The 20,664-nt window shown below is 41.5% G+C and overlaps 1 protein-coding gene across 4 annotated transcripts in view; it reads left to right on the top strand.

The window, feature by feature from the left end:
• The window catches only part of fam193a (family with sequence similarity 193 member A), a 240,300-nt gene that overhangs the window by 165,166 nt on the left and 54,470 nt on the right, over window positions 1-20,664 (top strand). For all 4 annotated transcript variants that reach the window (XM_073047939.1, XM_073047938.1, XM_073047941.1 and 1 more), the window contains exons 8-9: window positions 2,293-2,440; window positions 16,445-16,522. In XM_073047939.1, coding sequence (XP_072904040.1) covers window positions 2,293-2,440; window positions 16,445-16,522 — 226 coding nt within the window. The remainder of the gene's footprint in view (window positions 1-2,292; window positions 2,441-16,444; window positions 16,523-20,664) is intronic.

The following is a 20,664-nucleotide window of genomic DNA, read 5'->3' as shown; positions in this document are numbered from 1 at the left end:
GAGATTGAGAGGGGATCTGATTGCAACATATAAGATTATTAAGGGATTGGACAAGATAGAGGCAGGAAATATGTTCCAGATGCTGGGAGAGTCCAGTACCAGAGGGCATGGTTTGGGAATAAGGAGTAGGTCATTTAGGACAGAGTTAAGGAAAAACTTCTTCTCCCAGAGACTTGTGGGGGTGTGGAATGCAATGCCTCAGAAGGCAGTGGATGCCAATTCTCTGGATACTGTCAAGAAGGAGCTAGATAGGTATCTTTATGGATAGGGGAATCAAGGGATATGGGGACAAGGCAGGAACCGGGTATTGATAGTAGATGATCAGCCATGATCTCAGAATGGCGGTGCAGGCTCGAAGGGCCGAATGGTCTACTTCTGCACCTATTGTCTATTACCTTGAAGGTATTTCTAGCCAAAGCTAGAAATCTGAAACAAAGACAAAATGTTGGAAGTGATCAGCTGGTCAGGCAGTATTTGTGGAAGGAGAAACTGTTAATTTTTCAGGCTGAGAAGTTAATTGTTTCTCTTCCAACAGATGCTGTATGATCCACTTTGATTTTAGCATTTGAAGATAAGAAATAATTAGATGTATTTCTGAAGAGGTTTTTCTGTTTTTCAAAAAGTGACATTTCTGGGGAAAAAAGGAAAATTTAAAGTTTAATAAGTGTCTGGAGCAGGGATGTCAAACTCATTTTAGGTCATGGGCCGGATTGAGCAAAATGCAGCTTCATGCGGGCCGGATCAGTCGGACGCGTGCGAACGCAGCTTTCGTTGCCTCCGTTTTTTCAGCCTGCTCTCATGTGTCTCAGTCTCTGCTATAACTACAAAGTGTTTCACTTTACAAATTCCGTTTCTTATGAAGAAGACTGCCGAGCAAGACTGCCGAATAAACCCTGAAAACCTGGTACCTGAATAAACTCAGCATTAGCCATATCATACGCCATAGGCGCTTCGATTACTGGGGCCAGCTTTAATAGTAATTAGATATTATCTCGCGGGCCAAAGATAATTCCACCGCGGGCCGGATTTGGCCCACGGGCCTTGAGTTTGACATATATGGTCTGGAGGGTGGGGGCAGCTTTCAAGACAGGGTCCTCAGATTGCATGACTTGTGCTTAGTCTTACGTTGCAAATAAAGTCTACACTTATTCCTCTCCCGGTACCATGACAAATGTGTTGGGCTGTTTGGTAAGTGAATTCTAAATGCTTGGATGCAGTTACCGGTTACTGACGTGTAGAATTGAGCATGATTTGAGGGAATTCAAAGAACTAAGGGGCTTCCTCACCTATTGCATTTATTTAAAACATATAGGACTGTTGCCAACTCATATGGCTTTCCTACTACTGTAATTGAGGGGCTTCCTCACTTAACCTGGGCCATCACTGTCCAGTCATGGAAGAACTCTATGCTGTGGTCCTTCCCCACTGAACCCTTGTGGTCGCTACACCAAGCTTCAGTTGTCCCTCAGCATGTACTTCTGCAGATTCAGATTTATTTATCAGATGTATATCAAAACATACAGTGAAATACGTAATTCGTTTTAAAAACCAACACATACAAGGATGTGCTGGGGGCAGCCCGTAAGTGTTGCCGTACATTCCGGAGTCAATATAGCATGCCCACAATACTCCACAAAACCACACAAAACACAACAAAACAGGCCTCATTCGTCCCTCCCTTCCCACCCACTCACTGCACACAAAACCCCAGGATGGGTTATCTCTGCCATCCAGTCTCAAGTTGACTCGTAGGTTCGCAGATATTGGGCCTTTGACTTCCCCAGCAGACTTGCAGAGATTTGCAGACCTGGGACTCCATCCACTTACTGGCTGACTTCCAGTCCATCTTATGGTTTGGATTTGGACCTCCAATTGGTCTGGAAAGTGCCCATCGGCAGTATTCCTCCACAGACATGTTGATGTAATTCATGAGATGTTAAACACAACTTTTGAGTACATTTGAGGAGAGAAATACCATGCCTCAATATTGTCTGTATTTCATCATAACCCTTCAGACATATCAGAATGAGTGCTGTTCGTGCTCCTCTTTTTACCCTGCATTTGTCTGCAGCTTGAATTTTCTCCTGCATTGTGTACAGGATTCTAAACTCTAGCAGCAAATTGCCTTTTTAGTCAGTGTCATGTTACTTTCAATTTGGTTGGAAAATGTCTCTGGAGTAGCAACCAGGAGTTGGCATTGCCACGAGATGCAAACAGTGGGTGGGCCCTTTGTCTTTGAGCAATTTGTATCATGTACAGTACTAAAGTTCTTTGTGTTGATTGATCTTTAAGGCTGGGTACGGCATCTCACGATACGTACAGTGAGGACATGTATAGTACATTACTACAACGATACCTCCAGATGGACCAGGAGATGAGACGAGTTGCAGCAGAGTGGCTGGAATGCCAAAAGCGAATAGATGATTATGTGGATGAACAGGTGAGACTTTCTTCATTGAAATACCTTTGCTGCTTCAGTTTTCAGAAAGACCAAAATAACGTGGTGTCAATTCCTATTTAGCCCAGTTAGCTGAGGTACAGTGTAACAGCATCTGTTATGTACTTGATCTCTGTGGAGCTAAACAGGCAATGTGACTAAATGTAATGAATTAGCTTGCAATTCCTCTGAAACTTGAATTTTATGTTAATGTGTTAAAACAAGGTATTTATTCTAATGGGTAGGATTACTTATTTATGACAAAGGATTGTACCACTCGAGTTCAGTATTGTGCTTCTTTTGTAATACTACAGTACAGCACAGAACAGCCCTTCGGCCCATCATTTCTGTGCTGACCATGATGACAACCGAAACTAATCTTTCTATAATGTGCCTGCATAAACTCCTCTTAGATGTTGGTCTTGTATCTTTTTCACCTCACCTGACAACACATTCCAGTTAGTTTGCACTCTTATCCGAAATAAAAAAAATTTTCACAAATTTTTCCTTTAAATGCTTCCTCTTTGACTTTAGCACTCTTAACTCAAATGTTTCATAAACACAGATTCTACAGATGCTGAAAAGTGGGGTGGGGGTTGGTGGTAGAAGTATAGAGCTATACACACACACAAACGTGCATCTCTGGAGAGCGATTAACATCTGAAGTTTCGGACTGATCCTTCAGGACTGCAAAGGGGAAGAAGCCAGAATAACAAGGTGGGGGGGGGGCTAGGGGGGAACTACAAGCTAGCAGGTGATAGATCAAGCCAGCTGAGTGGTGGGGGGGGGGGTGAAGGCAAAAGTTGGGAGGTGATGGGTATAAAACGTAAAGGGCTGAAGAAGGAATCTGATAGGACAGGAGAGTGGACCACGGGAGAAAGGGAAGGAGGAAGAAAATGAGAGGGAGGTGATGGGCAGATGAGGAGAAGAGAAGGAATGGGGGGAAAAAAGGAAGGGGGGAGTAATTACCAGAAGTTAGAGCAAAGAAGGGGGTGTAAAGCAGATGGATTGAGACAGGGCTTGAGTAAAACCAGTCAGTGCTAACTCTTGTGTAGCCCCCTGGGTCGCCTCAGGCTCGCTCAGTTCGTTCTCATCTAGGGGGAGCAGCCTTCGGCCCCGCCAAACTGGGTAATCAGCTGGTGTGGATGCTGTGTGATGTCCCCGCCTCACCCAAAAACAGACAGTACACCATATGCGATTAAATGAGTACAATTTATAAAGGTTACTATAACTAAGTGATTAATAACGATACAGTAGATATGAAGAAAAAAAATAAAGAAAAGGCACCAAAGTTATCAAAGTCCAAACCACTTCGTGCACAACTGTTGGAGCTCAATTACTGAAGTCTTCTGGCCACCATTCGATCCCCTCCGAACTCCTCGACTCGCAGCTTAGGACCATCCAAAGTGGTCAACCAAGCACATCTAGCTTCATCTCCTCTCCTCAGGGTACCTCCTGGCCTTGGACCCCCGCTTGGGGTCCGTTCCTCGCCCAGCTTACAGCATCGCGTCCTCTCTCTCTCTCAACCCCTTGCGCCGATCTCCCCAAAAGCCCGCCAACAATAGCTTACAGACTCAGAAGAAAGAACAACATTAATCCCAATTGGTTTACAAAGGAATACAATTCTCGTTATCAGTAAATTTTAACCCAAACAAATTCCAGCACTCTCTCGCAACAAAGAAGCATTCCTGCTTTTAACAAAACAAAGAAGCCATTTTGATTACAATCACAGTAACAAAGAAAAAAAGAAACCCTCTTTACATTCTCCCCCCACCAAATAAAAGTCATGTCCTCATGACTATTAAATAACTCGCCACCTTTCCTGCCAACACACTGTAACCCAAGCACAAACAATGACATCTCCTCCCCACACAGTAAACCTCATGCCCTGTTCCACAGGCACTACATAGGCCAACTATCTGGGAGTTCCCCAACCCTTCTGAGACCTCCGTACCCCCTCACCTAAACCCTTCAGGCTCGGACACAACTGGGGATACCTTGGGCCCACTACCAATTCCTCTCTCAACCTCTCTCATGCCCCACATTGCACACAGCTAACCCTCCCCACTACACCTGACTCAGTGGGAGAAGGGCCAAAGGTCTCTTCCTCAATCAAGGAAAAGGCAGCATGTACCACACATCCAGCACATTATCCATCAAATCTGTATTCTTCCTCATTTCTGCGATTGGTAGCTGCTGTTTGATCTTCTCCAACCGGAAACACGTGGCCTGCACTGTTCCTGCAATCTCTTCAGCCTCCTGCAATTGAGATATCAGCTTCTTCTCTGGCCCCTGCAACTCTCGTCACAGGCTCAGCAGTTCTGACTGACGCATCCCGGCCATCTCAATCTGGGACGCAGTTACTCCAACAGCTTCTTCCACCCCGACCTGAAAAGCAGCAGTTAAAGATTGGTCAGCCTCCAGTTCAGTATTCACTGCACTTCTCTCCAGTTTTTTCTTCCTCATGTCTTCTTCCAGATCAACTTTCAGGTTTTACACTTCATTTGAACTGTCAATGGTCATCTTCAGGTTCCCTTCAAGCTTCCGCTTCCCTCTTCGGAGATTTGTCTGTAATTTCTTCACCTCCGCAAACTCCCCTCTCCAGGTTCTCAGTTTGCTGTTGCCCTCAGACAAATTTCTTCGTTCTCTCCAACTTGTAAGTCTTCCAAATGGTTCCAGATCACTTTCTCCAGTCTCTCCGTCTTCATTTCAAACTTGATTCCGTAGAGACAGTCACTCACGAGCTGCGACCTTCACCAGCCCTGGCACGTGTCCAGAAAACACTTTAACTCTGTAGTTCTCAGCCGCTCCTGCAACGACCTCACTTCATATTCTCCTGAGGCAAATCCAAATACCAAGAGATCATCCACATACGCCAAAACTTCAAACGCCTCCACATCCCCCATGGTCTTCCACATGCCCCGCGGGAAGGTTGCAAGGGCTCCGGATATGCCCTGTGGCATCTTTTCGGACCGGAAGACTCCTAGGGAACTTATAACGGCCGTCTTCTCCTTGTTGACCTCACTCATCGGGATCTGGCAACATCCACTCCTCAGATCCAGCACCTTAAACCACTTCGCACCACTCAGACAGGCCATCGCCTCTTCAGCCCTCAGGGCCGTATTCTGGTCACTGACAGTGCGCCTCTTCAGCGCAATATAATCCACACATATGCTGCCTACATCTTCCACGGCCTCAGGGGCCAGTCGCCGCAACCTCTCTCTCACCGAGGTGTCTTCAGCAGTCAACTCCCCTCCCTTGTGGTATTTTGCAGCGTCCACGAAGAGGGTCTCACCCTCAGATACTTCCCCCAGGCCGTACCACCACCGGCTCTTGTTTGAATTCGGTATCGGCCCAATGCTGCTACACACGTCCGCACAAGCAGCTCGAAACTCTGGGTGCATCGACAATGCTTCCAAACAGCTCTCACCCGCCTCCTCCGGGCAGGCCCCCAAGCGCACCAGCAGGATATTGGTTCTCTCCAGAACCGAAACGCTGCCCGTCTCAACAGTGTCCGGACACATCAGCATTAACGATTCACGAACCTCAGTCCCCTCCACATTTGCCTCTAAGAACTCCATTTTCACTGACCAACAACCGTCGTCTGGATAATCACCGGCACTGGTACCCCAAATCTCCAGTGTCCTCAATGTCGTCAAGGGTAAATGCTTCCAATAACGGTTATAAAACAAACTGTACAGCAACTTAACTGGCGCCCCGGTGCCGAGGATGGCTTTAACTTGACTTCCATCCATCCGTAACAATACCTGTGCGCGTGGTCCCTCTAAGCCTTCAGGAATAGGTTCTGCTCCTTTCGGGAGTTCCTTGGTACATTGCTGGGAACGTGCTCCCCCAGAGACCCCAAGCCGTTCCCCCACTGGGCCTCCTCTAAGTTTCCCAACACCTCTCGGATCAATGGAACAACTGATCCCCTTGACAGATCCCCTTGGCACCGCAAGCAATTTATCTGCCCCCCTAGCCAAAAGGGATACCCTAAAAACTTTCCACCAATCTCCTGCCACGGATATGATAAGCCCCCCAGCTGCGGCATTTGAATTCCAGTCGAACCACACGCATTTTCCCACACTTTCCCAGAACTGGCAGCTGTCACTTCGAGGTAATTGCGCCCGACAGTTCTAACAACGTCACCAGCTCGCCTACTCAAACTTTCAACCAGTCCCTGTCGCTTTCCCTCAGCCAAGCACTGCCACTCACCCAACAACTGAGAGGTCTGCTCCGCCCACGCCTCTGCCCCTTTAGGGCTGGACATTATTCCAACAACTGGGCGGAGCCCACCATAGCTGGAACATACCCACCAGTCCTTCCCCGCTCTCTTCACAGCATGGACAGCCCATGGCCCCACCACCATTTTGTCAGCGCAAGTCGGAACTCGAACAACGACCTCCGGGCTACCAACAGCAGCCACCCCACCCAACACACACGCAGTGATAATCAGCAATTGTGCACCCACAAAGGCACACCAGCTCTTCGCCGCAGACATAATTTAAAGAGGGCAATCACACAGCTTCCACAGAAATCAATCCCGGACGAGCCCCCACAATGTAAACCCCTGGGTCGCCTCACGCTCACTCAGCTCGTTCTCGTCTGGGGGAGCAGCCTTCAGCCCCGCCAAACTGGGTAATCAGCTGGTGTGGATGCTGTGTGATGTCCCCGCCTCACCCAAAAACAGACAGTACACCATATGCGATTAAATGAGTACAATTTATAAAGGTTACTATAACTAAGTGATTAATAACGATACAGTAGATATGAAGAAAAAAAAATAAAGAAAAGGCGCCAAAGTTATCAAAGTCCAAACCACTTCGTGCACAACCGTTGGAGCTCAATTACTGAAGTCTTCTGGCCACCAATCGATCCCCTCCGAACTCCTCGACTCGCAGCTTAGGACCATCCAAAGTGGTCAACCAAGCACATCTAGCTTCATCTCCTCTCCTCGGAGTACCTCCTGGCCTTTGACCCCCGCTTGGGGTCCGTTCCTCGCCCAGCTTACAGCATCGCGTCCTCTCTCTCTCTCAACCCCTCGCGCCGATCTCCCCAAAAGCCCGCCAACAATAGCTTACAGACTCAGAAGAAAGAACAACATTAATCCCAATTGGTTTACAAAGGAATACAATTCTCGTTATCAGTAAATTTTAACCCAAACAAGCTTCCAGCACTCTCTCGCAACAAAGAAGCATTCCTGCTTTTAACAAAACAAAGAAGCCATTTTGATTACATACACAGTAACAAAGAAAAAAAGAAGAAACCCCCTTTACACTTGCATTTGATGTTTTCACAAACAATACAAATCTCATTATATTTAAACCATTTAATGATTTTAAAAATACCATTCAAACAAACAAGAATGACATCAGTGCCATAATTTTAATTGTGATTGAAATCTAGGTTCAGTACTCGATAGTTCTTGTGATCTGTTTGTGAAAATAGAACAGAGTAAATGCTTTGACCTGATGATCCATCAGGTTGATAATAAATTTTATTAATAAGCTTCAGCTCAAAGAAAATAGGAAGGTTGATGTTCACAATTGATGACCTTTTGCCAGAACTTGTTTGACCGGCCTGAAACATTAATTGTTTCTCTCTGCATAGATGCTGCCTATTCTGAAGAATACTTATTTCATTTTCCAATTTTATCTCTTTAATGCTCTTTCTAATGCTAAAAATATCTCTTCCTTCCTGTTTATAAATACAGTTGAAGTCATTTAATGACATCTTTTGGGGCTGTTTCAAAGCAGAACTGTATATATAAACATGTATTTTGTACTTTTCATCTGGCCACCCGTAGTGCATCATATCCAATTAAGAAGTTTTGAAGTGTAGTTGCCATTAAAATCTGTGAAACATAGTGCTTAAATTGTGCACAGCAAGTGTTTTGAGATGTGTGTCTGGGTAATCTGCTGGAAGGAGAGTAAAATACAAAGGATGGTTTCCCCACACTTCAGGGAGTGCAGTGAAATAATTAACTACTACTCTTGAGTCCATCACCACTATTGGGGCATAGGCTGCCAACAGCAGCTCAACAGAGTTCCCTGTCCTGCACTGCATTTCAAACTATCCCAAAAGATCGAAGTAAATTTATTATCAAAATACATATATGTCACCATATACAAATCTGAGGTTAATTTCCTTGTGGGCGTTCTCAATAAATCTATTGAATAATAACCATAACAGAATCATTGAAAGACCATACCAATTTGGGCATTCAATTGGTGTGCAATTACAAAAGTAAAAAACAATAAATAAGTACGCAATAAATGTCGAGAACATGAGATAGAGTCCTTGAAAGTGAGTCAAAAGGTTATGGGAAGGTTAAGGTTCAGTGAGGGGGGCAAGTGAAGTTATCTCCTTTGGTTCAAGAGCCTGATGGTTGAGGGGTAATAAATGTTACTGAGTTTGGTGGTGTGAGTCCTGAGGCTTCTGTACACCTTCTTGATGGCAGCAGTGAGAAGAGAGTATGTCCTGCGTGGTGGGGATCACTTTTTTAAATAATTTTTTTTAAATTAAATTTTCAAATAGATACAAAAGGACAAAAAAATTATCAACCCTTCCCCCTCCCCCTAACATATCCATGCAGAAAGAAAAAAAAGAGAGAAGTGTTACGTGCCCCGTAACTGGGTGTCTTACCAGCAAAGATAGAAGTGTCCATTGGAGTCTGGTACTATTTTCAAAACAGTGTTTATTAGTAAAATATACAAATCAATATCAACAATGCAAATATACAGATAATACACATTAGCAATACTAAACCTAAAAGTGTGGGTATAATAATAATCAATAATAAATAAGCTGTATCGATGTCTAGGGGATAATGAATTGCCATATGTGAATATAAAGTTCAGTTCAGTTCATACAGGCTGAGGTAGTTGTTGGTCGATGTGTTGTAATTGTTGGGGGGGGGGGGGGGAGAGAGAGAGAGAGAGAGAGCGAGAGCGAGCAAACAGTGACAGCCAGTCAAACCTTCCTTTACGTTCTTGATCCGTCGATGTGTTGTTGTGGCCATTCAGTTATGACCCCTCTGTCCTTTAGCTAGACCGTTCTTCTATGGTGGACTCGTCACCCAGGCAAGGGTGGACACACACACAAGCCCCCACCGGCCTCGCTATAAACACTGTGAGTTAAAATTGACCGATCCTTCGTTTGGTCTCCGATGCCCCACACTTTCTCGTGGGTTCCAACACTTAAGCAGTGCTCACTAGTGTGTCTCTTGGTGCGTCTGAGGGGTGTCTCCCCAGACCTCACTTTTATCCCTACTCACGGGGTCTCAGGTGTCAATCAAACCCTTAGCCCATCAAACCAGCCCACTCCGGCTGTCCACTGAGGAATTTTAATGAACAGAGTAGTACCAAGTAAACAGCCCTCCTCAGAAGCCATAAGTCTTACAGGAGTCATAATATGGTGGAACAACAAGTCGCTCTTTCCCGGTGTTATCTCTCCCTTGTCTGAAGCAAATGTTCCAGTCCCAGTATGTTTTTGTTCCATCTCTTTCTCTCTCATTAGCAGCCTGGCAACAGTAATGGTTTGTAATTCTCCCAGGGGAGGGGACATGGGCAACCCTGCACCCTTCTGCCCATCAGAGTTGTTCATCCTTCGTAACAGAAGGAAAAAGAAAGAAAGAGTGCCTGGATATCAGAAGATCCCCACATGCTCCACGGAGTTCATAATAGCTTTAGTATATATATTTATTTCTTTCCCCAAATAACCAATAATTTCATCTTTGGAGCACCTATATATTTAGTCCTATCTTTTGTAAATAAGGGTGCCAAATTTTCATAAATATTTCATATTTATCTCTTAAATTATAAGTAATTTTTTCAAGTGGAATGCAGCTGAAAATTTCATTCTTCCAACGATCTATACTTAAGTATGAATCCGATTTCCAAGTAACTGCAACAGCCTTTTTGGCTACTGCCAATGCAATTTTTATGAATTCTTTCTGATATTTATTCAGTTTGGATTTTGGTTTTATCCCTTCAATATCGCCTAGTAAAAATAATGTTGGATTATGTGGAAGTTGTGTTCCAATAATTTGTTCCAATAAAACTCAAATTTGTCCAAAAAGGTTGAATTTTAAAACAAGACCAAGTAGAGTGTAAAAAAGTACCAATTTCTTGATTACATCGGAAACATTGATCAGATAAATTTGGGTTTAATTTATTTATTTTTTGTGGTGTAATATATAATTGATGTAAAAAATTATATTGCAGTAATCATAACCGGACGTTTGTTGTATTTGTCATACTGTCAAGACATAGTCTTGACCAACTTGTTTCTTCAATTTTAATATTCAAATCACTTTCCCATTTTTGTCTTGACTTATGAATTCCTTGTTTAATTGCCTGTTTTTGAATAAAACTATACATACAAGAAATAAATTTTTTAATTTCTCCTTTTTGAATTAAAGTTTCTATTCATTAGGTTTCGGCAATAACATTATTTGACCCAATTTATTTCTTAAATAAGCCCTTAATTGGAAATAACAAAAAAGAGTGTTGTTTGATATTTTGTATTTATTATTTAATTGATCAAATGACATTAATATACCTCCTTCAAAACAAACTCCTATATATCTAATCACTTTTTGAAACCAATTGTATAAAAGTTGGTTATCCATTGTAAAAGGAATAAGTTTGTTTTGAATTAAAGGTCTCTTTGCTAATAAAGATTTCTTTATCTCATCATCAACATTTATCTTGTCCCATAAATCAATCAAATGTTTTAATATAGGAGCAAACAGGAGGAAATCTGCAGATGCTGGAAATTCAAACAACAACACACAAAATGCTGGTAGAACACAGCAGGCCAGGCAGCATCTTTAGGGAGAAGCGCTGTCGACGTTTTGGGCCGAGACCCTAGGAGATTCTTTCTTTTCCCGTATCCATTTAGATTCCCACTTATATATAAAATCTTCTGGTATATTTTCTGCTATTTTATCTAATTCTATTCTATTCCATGCTGGTTTATCTTCATCAAAAAAAGATGCAATAAGTCTAAGCTGATTTGCTTTATAATAATTTTTAAAGTTTGGAAGTTGTAACCATCCTAGGTCAAATTTCCATGTGAATTTTTCCAACGATATTCTTGACATCTTGCCTTTCCAAAGGAACTTCCTCGCACATTTATTTAACTCTTGAAAAAACTTCTGCAGTAATTGTATTGGTAGTGTTTGGAATAAATATTGTAATCTAGGGAATATATTCATTTTTACAGCATTTACTCTGCCTACTAATGTTATTGGTAATGTAATCCATTTATCAAGATCTTCTTGAATTTTTTCAATAATGGTAAACAATTTAATTTGTATAAATTCTTCATATCATTATCAACTCTTATATCTAAATATTTTATACCATTTATCGGCCATCTAAATTGAGTTATTAGTCGACATTGACTATAATCTCCTTTAGTAAGGGGTAGAATTTCACTTTTATCCCAATTTATTTTGTAACCTGATATTTTCCATATTCTTCCAATCTAGAAGATAATTTACGCAGCAAATACAATGGGTTTGTTAAATAAAGCAAAACATCGTCAGCAGATAAATTAATCTTACATTCCTCCTGGTTAACTCTGAAACCCTAATATCTGGGTCTGTTCTAATTAATTCAGCTAATGGTTCTATCGCCAACACAAATAAAGCAGGTGATAATGGACAACCTTGTCTAGTTGACCTTGTTAACTGAAATGATGTTGAATTTTGACCATTTGTCACTACTTTATCTTTGCGATTAGTAATAAAGGTTTTAATCCATTTTATAAAAGATACTCCTAATCCATATTTTTCCAATACCTTAAATAAAAAATCCCATTCCAATCTATCAAATGCTTTTTCTGCATCTAAGGCAACTGCCACACTCATTTCCTCCCTCTTCTGTGCCAAATGAATTATGCTAAGTGACCGAGTTACATTATATGCCAATTGTCTATTTTTGATAAATCCTGTTTGATCCATATGTTTTAATTTTGGTAAGTATTTAGATGATTTATTAGATAAAATTTTTGCTATTATTTTATAGTTGGTATTCAACAAAGAAATGGGTCTATATGATGTTTAAAAGATCTCTATCTTTTTTTGGCAATACTATTAAAATAGCTGTCGAAAAAGATTCTGAAAGTTTATGCGTTCTTTCCACTTGGTATATTAACTCCATAAAAGGAGGAATTAGTAAATCTTCAAACTTTTTATAAAATTCGGGTGGAAAACCCATCTTCTCCTTGGGATTTATTACTCTGAAGTGATCCTAAAGCTTCTTCAACCTCTTTTAATGTAAAAGGCATATCTAATCCCTTCTGTTCTTCCAAATTCAATTTTGGAAGAGTTATTTGTGATAAAAACCTTTCTATCTTGACATTATCATTTTGTGATTCTGATTGATACAATTCAGAGTAAAAAAATTCTTAAAAGTTTCATTAATTTCTAAAATTTATATACACTTGTTCTAATTGCATTTATTGTTTTGGAAATCTGGTCTGTTTTTAACTGCCAAGCAAGAATCTTGTGTGATCTTTCACCTAGTTCGTAATATCTCTGTTTAGTTCTCATAATTGCTTTTTCTGTTCGGTATGTCTGAAGTGTATTGTAACTTCTTGTTAACAAGTTGTCTTCGTTTTTCTTCTGTCATATATCTTTGAGATTCTTTTTCTAATTTTGTAATCTCTTTTTCCAATTGATCTATTTCTACCATATATTCCTTCTTAATTTTAGAAGTATAACTTATTATCTGGCCCCTCAAATATGCCTTCATTGCTTCCCATACTATAAATTTATCATCAACTGAGTGTAAATTTGTATCTAAAAAAAACTGAATCTGCTTTTTCATGAAATCACAAAAATCTTGACGTTTTAATAATATTCCTCTTTATCCGTCATTGTCAAGAGGGAATGATCTGACAATATTCTTGCTTTATATTCCATATTTTTCACTCTGTCTTGAATATTCGTTGATAATAGGAAAAAATCTATCCTTGAATAAGTTTTATGTCTATTTGAATAAAATGAGTAATCTCTTTCTTTTGGATTAATTCTTCTCCGTATATCAATCAAATTTAAATCTTTCATCAATGATAAAGTTAATTTTGCTACTTTTGATTTTGTAACAACCTTTGTTGATCTATCTAAAACTGGGTCTAGACAAAAATTAAAATCTCCACCTATTAATATTTTGTCATGTGCGTCAGCCAAATTCAAAAAGGCCTCTTGTATAAATTTTACATCATTTTCATTTGGTGCATAAATATTCATAAGAGTCCATAGTTCTGAAAAAATTTGACAATGTATAATTACATATCTCCCCGCAGAATCAATTAATACATTTTGTATTTTAATTGGTAAAGTTTTATTAACCAAAATTGCAACTCCCCTCACCTTTGAATTAAATGAGGTTGCAATAACATTTCCGACCCAATCTCTCTTTAATTTCTGATGTTCTATCTCTGTTAAGTGTGTTTCTTGTAAAAAAGCTATATTTATTTTCATTTTCTTAGTGTATGTTAAAATTCTTTTTCTTTTCACCGGTCCATTAAGCCCATTAACATTAAAACTTTAAAAATTCAGTAAATTAGTGATTATTTTTAACAGGGTTACTCCAGTCTATAGTAATACCTAACTTTTTAACTTTCATAGTATCTTGGGGAATCTTTTTAAAATTCTCCGTGTTGCTATGTGTCTCTCCCCCCCCCCCCCCCCCCCCCCCGATTGTCCATGCAAAGAAAGAAAGATTAAAGAAAAATAGATTATAAAGAAAAAAGAAACAAAATACCCCCCCTACTAATGTTGTGAATAAAAAAAAACACAACATTACCCCCCTCCGTTGTACAGGTCATGGCAATCACCATGATTACACACGTGAATCCCGTAGCAATCGATCCGAAGTTCCCCCAGCTCCCCTGTAATATAGAAAAGTATATATAAGAGAAGAAAAAATAATGTCACTACTCTGGATTAATATTTCTCAAATTTTTACCTTTCTCCCCCTGTATCATATAATTAAGAATATATTTAAATATTCTTCTGTCCTTAAACATCCATCAACTCCATTCACTGTCTCTGTCTTCATCTTTAATCCATTTCACTTTTAAATCTTTGGCTGTGATTAGCGAATATTTGGGAGTTCTTGTGCAAATTCTTCCGCATCCCGATAATCAGTAAAAAATCTTCTTTTTCCGTCATCCAAAAAAATTATCAGGGTTGCCGGGTGGGGCAATATAAATTTATAACCCTTTTCCCATAAAACTTTGTTCGCTGAGTTAAGTTCCTTATTTCTCTTCAAAAGGTCATAACTTATATCAGGATAGAAAAGAACTGTTTTCCCTTCTATCATCAGTGGCCCGTTTCTCTTTCTGGCATGTTGGGCGGCCGCCTTCAGGATCTTTTCTTTATCTTGATATCTTAAGCATTTTATCAAGATTGATCGTGGGTTTTGATCAACTTGAGGTCTTGATCTTAAGGCTTTGTGAGCCCTTTCAATTTCAATTAACTGTGTTCCTTCTTCCATTTCCAAAATTTCCGGAATCCATTTTTGAAAAAAATTTATTGAATCCTCTCCCTCTGTACCTTCTTTGAGTCCAACAATCTTAATATTAAGCAAACACGAGGAAATCTGCAGATGCTGGAAATTCAAACAACACACACAAAATGCTGGTAGAACACAGCAGGCTAGGCAGCATCTATAGGGAGAAGCGCTGTCGACATTTCGGGCCAAGACCCTTGAGTCCTGATGAAGGGTCTTGGCCCGAAACGTCGACAGCACTTCTCCCTATAGATGCTGCCTAGCCTGCTGTGTTCTACCAGCATTTTGTGTGTGTTGTTTGTAATTTTAATATTATTTCATCTACTAAAATTTTCAAGTGCATCCACTTTTTCCAACAACCGTTTTCTTTCTGATGTCCAGGCAGAAATATTATCTTCCGTTTTATTCACTCTATCAATGGTGTCTCCCATTGTTTCTTCCAAGTTTTTAATTTTCTTGTCCATTTTGTCCTGTCTTTTCATCATTTTGTCAAACTTAATCTTCAAATTTTTAATATCTTTTTTAATTACTTTTAATGCTTTTAATTCATGCATTATTTGCACCAAAGATTTTTTAATGTCTCCAATATCACCTCCAACCTCTTCCTGTTGCTCTTCTTTGTTTGTCTCTTCATCTTTGTCTGATTTATCCAGAGAATCTGATCCCACCTCATATTCACTTTCACTTTCCGTTCCGATCATAGCTGGGATTTGTAGTTTGGGTTGCTCATGTTTGCGCATGCCCCTCCCTTCACACATGCGCAATTCCTGTTGCGCTTTTTTTTGGAGACGGTTGATGTTGCCGCAGTTTCCTGTTTTGTATCGCTGGAGGTAAAGTGCACTTGAGCCTGAGGTTCTTGGATGGCGGCCGGCCTTGATTCTTTTCCAACTTGTGTTGTCTTCAAAGTAGTAGTTTTCTTCTGCTTCTGTTTAGGAGACATATCTTAAGACAATCCTGAGTAGTTTATAAGTAATTTTAAAAAAAATTTACTAACGTCTCTTCACTTAAACATTATTTTACTGGTTTTTTACGGGAGAGCTGGATTTCCACGTCTCGATCCTACGTCCTCACGTGACGTCCCCCTTGGTGGGGATCACTGATGATGGATGCTGCTTTCCTACGACAGCATTACATGTAGAAGTGCTCAGTGATGGGCAGGGCTTTACTCATGATGGTGTAGCACATCCTGTTAAGATTCCTGCACAGATTCCTGCACTCCCACGGATGAAGTCAAAGGAACCTCTGGTTTTTCTGTAGCTCTGGGTTGCTACCCCCCTCCTTTCGCAGCCAGGCTTGGGACCATCCGTGGCAGAGTTGAAATCATTAGCACATTGGTTTTAAACCTTTTTCAAAAGGGAGCAATAGAGGAAATAAAGCTAATGTTCAAAGTTTATAAATCAACATACATTGCTTCATTTTGAAAAGATTATGGAGAGGTGCTCTTTCAAAGTCTGATGTCTTGATACTTTTTGTTTGTTAGATTGCAATGAAAACCAAGCAGCGAATGTTAAAGGATGACTGGGAGTTCTTCAAACAGCGCCGGTTATTAGAGGAGCAGGTAAAATGGCTGTTCTGGCTTTTGAATCCAGAAATAATGTGACATGGTTAATCTGAATAGCCTGGTATTGGGGAAGGCAATACATTAACAACAAAGCTATTTGGGGGTAAGTTTAGAGAATATTTCACACACGAGGTAGGAATATCTGGACCTCACTTCCTACCACTGACACACTTCCTCTCACCATAAAGCCATAAACTTGAGATTTCAAATTGCTGTCCAGCAAGTGTTGAATGATACAGACACACGCGTGAGTGTAATATTTATTTATTTTTGGAGCTGCAATAAGTCTTCTGATCTGACGAGCCCACGCCACTCAACTGTGACCACGCAGTCACAGAAAGAACAAACAAGTTCATTACAAACAGTCGTGGAATTGAATCCAGGTTGTTATGCCAACTGCTACGCAAGCTTAAAACTCATACCCTGAAGATCAGGGGAAATGAGGATGATCATACCAAAGCGAATTAAATTAAATTCATTTAAATCTTACATCTGTCCCACAACCTGAGGGAGTAAAAATCTTAGTGTTATGACTCCACCGCAATATACAGACGTGTGAATTTAGAAGTCTATTGGCTTATACAAACAAGCTGTCCCGTAGCCTGTTGGTCCTATCTTTGATGCTGCGGTACCATTTGCCAGACAGAAGCAGCTAAAACTGTTTATGGTTGGGGTGACTGGTGTCCCTGATGATCTTCCAGACCTTCTTTACACACCTGCTGCTGTAAATGTCCTCAATGGAGGGAAGTTCACATCCATAGATGTGCTGGGCTGTCTGTACCACTCTCTGCAGTGCCCAGTGATCAAGGTTGGCACAGTTCTTGAACCAAGCAGTGATACAGCCAGTCAGGATCCTCTTAGTGGTGCCTCTGTAGAAGATCTTAAGGATCTGGGGGCTCATGCCAAACTATTTCAGTCGCCTGAGGCGGAAGAGACGGTGCTGTGCTTTTTTATTGCCACACAACCAATGTGTACAGTCCAAGTGAGATCTTCAGTGATGCTTATACTGAGGAACTTGATACTACTCACTCTCTCTCAACTGCAGTCCTTTTAATGATGAGCCTGTTTCTGTTCTCCCTGTAATCCACAATTTTTGGACATTGAGTGAAAGGTTGAGGAAACTCAGGACACAACACTGGGGTGCACAGAGGTGAGGGATATACCACTGCCAATGATCCAATAGGAAGTCTGGGATCCAGCTGCACAAGGCAGGGTGCAGGCTGAGGTCTCTGAGCTTCTTGTCAAGTCTGGAGGAAATTCTGGTGTTTAATGCTGAACTGTAGTCCAGGAACAACATTCTAATGCGTGCATCCCTCTTCTCCAGGTTAGTGAGGACTGTGTGTAGTGCTGTGGCTATGGTGTCGTTTGTAGTCTGGTTCTATCAGTAGGGGAATTGTAGGGGGTCCAGTGTGGGTGGCAGCATGCTGCAGATGCAGTCTTTAACCAGCCTCTCAAAGTATTTGATTATTATTTAGGTGAGTGCAACAGGGTGCCAATCGTTCAGGCGTGCTACCTTGGTTTGCTTCGATACATGGACAATGATGGATGATTTGAAACAGGAGGGTAATACACACTGGGAGAGGGAGAGATTAAAAATATCCGTAAACACACCAGCCAACTATTCCGCACTCACTTTGAGGATCTGCCCTGTGATACTGTACGGCCTTGCAGCTGTGGACACGTTGGAATGTTATATGTACCTCAGCCTCGGCGTAGGTCTCACCGATGGCTCTCCTCAGGAGTTCAGTCTTATCAACCTCGAATCAAGCATAAAAAAGCATTGAGTTCGTCCGGGAGTGAGGTGGCAATGTTGACTGTACTGCTGCGTTTCCTCTTAAAGTCCACAATGGTTTGTAGTCCTGCACAGAGTTGTGACTGGAGTTTGTCCCTGTGCTGCTGTTTTGCCACCTTGCTGACTCTACATAAATCATAGTGGCTTTTCTTGCGCTTATCCCTTGTGCTGAGAGCAACACGCACTGAACTATTTATCTAAGGCTTCTGGTTTGGGTAGACCCAGACCGATTTTTGGGGAACAGTGTCTTCAGTGCACTTCTGAATGAAACTTGTGACCATTTCCATGTATTCGGAGATGTTCTCAGCTCAAAATGCCTCCTAGGTGACGCTATCAAAGATGGTCTGTAACATTAAGTCTGATTGTTTGGATCAGCAGTGGATTGTTTTCTCAGTGGCCACTTCCTGTTTCAGTTGCTGCCTGTAGGTAGGCAGGAGCAAGATGGAGGAATGGTCAGACTTTCCAAGCGGAGGGTGGAGAAGTGCTTTGTAGGCATTGCGGAAGGGAGAGTAGCAGTGGTCAAGTATGCTTCCTCCCCATGTGCTCACATCTGTGTTGGCAGAACTTTGGGTAAGCTCTCATCAGTGACACTTGGTTAAAGTCTCCAGCGATGATGAAAGCAGCCTCTGGGTGGGTGGTTCCATGAATATTGATGGTTTTGCATAGTTCATTGAGAGTCAGGTTGATATCGGCCTGTGGTGGGATGTACACAGCTGTAATAATAACAAATGTGAATTCTCAAGGCAACTAAGAAGGTCAACACAGCAGCATGAGGTACTTCAGATCCAGGGAGGAAAAGGATTTGAGTGTGTGCATGCTACTTGGGTAGCGCGAACCCAGATAAATTGAGATAGAAAGTGACATACTGCTTGGCTGAGTTATTTGCGCATTTAGCTGTTGGTTTCAGAATATGGTATCATGTTTCTCCTCCAATCTGTTGAGTTAATAACTGCCTCTGTGTGACTGAAGAAGATATATTGATTAAAATAATATGTGCAGAGGCTCCCATTAAAGTGGATGTAAAATTTTAAATGCTTTTCTGCAAAGGATGTAATTCAGCATACAGTGGGTGGAGCAATTGTATCTTCAATCTGTTGCCCAACATGGAACCTGTCACTGTTTTTACACAGCCATCATTTTCTACTACCTTTGTTCCACTGAAAATACTCCATTTTCCCGATTTCTCCTCAAAATCAGTAGAGTCCTGGTGTATCTTAGTGATTTTCTTCTACATTCTGTCCATGGTCCCTGATATCCTTCCAAAAATAGGGTGGCAAATTATGACAGTTAACCAATAAAAGCTAAAGATTGCCTCTTTAACTCTCTGCACTTCAACTAATTTCTGATAAGTTGTCCTTTGAAAGTTTTGCTCATCCACATATTTGACAACACCTCTCGGAAGGTATTGTTTGAATAGTAGCTAAATATTTGCTACTGAATAGTTGGGTGGTGGGGTGGAGATCTCTCTACCAAAGGAGGTGCAAGGGGCTCCTTCCCTCCACCAGCCTTGGGCAAGATGTGGCATCTTCTTAACCCCCACCCTGGATCAGGGTCACGTGAAGCTGAAGGAGCAGGTGGTGGATGCATATCACATGACCTCTTTATGTGACCACTGACGCCAGGCAGACTGTCTCTGAGGAGTATTGATCATGGCTTTGGTCACCCAACTTGTAAAGAGACTGCTTAGTGGCAAACCACTTCTGTAGAAAAATTTGCCAGTAACAATCATGGTCAAAAGACCATGTTCACCTACAACATACGACACGGCACATCACCATGGTGATGACTAATCAAAGTTAAGAACATAAGAGATAGGAGCAGGAGTAGGCCAATCGGCCCCTCAAGCCTGCTCCGCCATTCAACAAGATCATGGCTGATCCAATCTTAACTCTAGTTTTCACCGAATCCCACAAGGCAACAGTGCCAACCAACAGGGCACCATGCCGCCCATTTTATTTTATTATTCATCCCACCCAAACCCATGTGATCACCCGGGGGGAAAAAACCGAGTTGCCAATTGAGGAGAAAAAATCTGGAAAATTCCTCTCCGACCCATCCAGGCTATCGAAAACTGGTCCAGGAGATCACATGGCTGATCTAAACCTAGCCTCATGTCCACTTACCTGCTCGCTCACTGTATCCCCTAATGCCATTTTTATCCAGGAAAATGTCTATCTCCGTTTTGAATTTATTGAGTGTAGTAGCTTCCACAGCTCTCTGGGGCAGTAAATTCCACAGCCCCACTACCCTCTGAGTGAAGAAATTTCTCCGCATCTCAGTCCTGGAACGGCATCCCCTTATTTTAAGATTATGCCCCCTAGTCCTAGTTTCACCCATCATTGGGAAC

The sequence above is a fragment of the Hemitrygon akajei genome, chromosome 6 (assembly GCF_048418815.1).
Source record: "Hemitrygon akajei chromosome 6, sHemAka1.3, whole genome shotgun sequence".
Lineage (NCBI taxonomy): Eukaryota > Metazoa > Chordata > Chondrichthyes > Myliobatiformes > Dasyatidae > Hemitrygon > Hemitrygon akajei.
The sequence above is the reverse complement of the archived record's forward strand: the minus strand, read 5'-3'. Positions and strand labels throughout refer to the sequence as shown.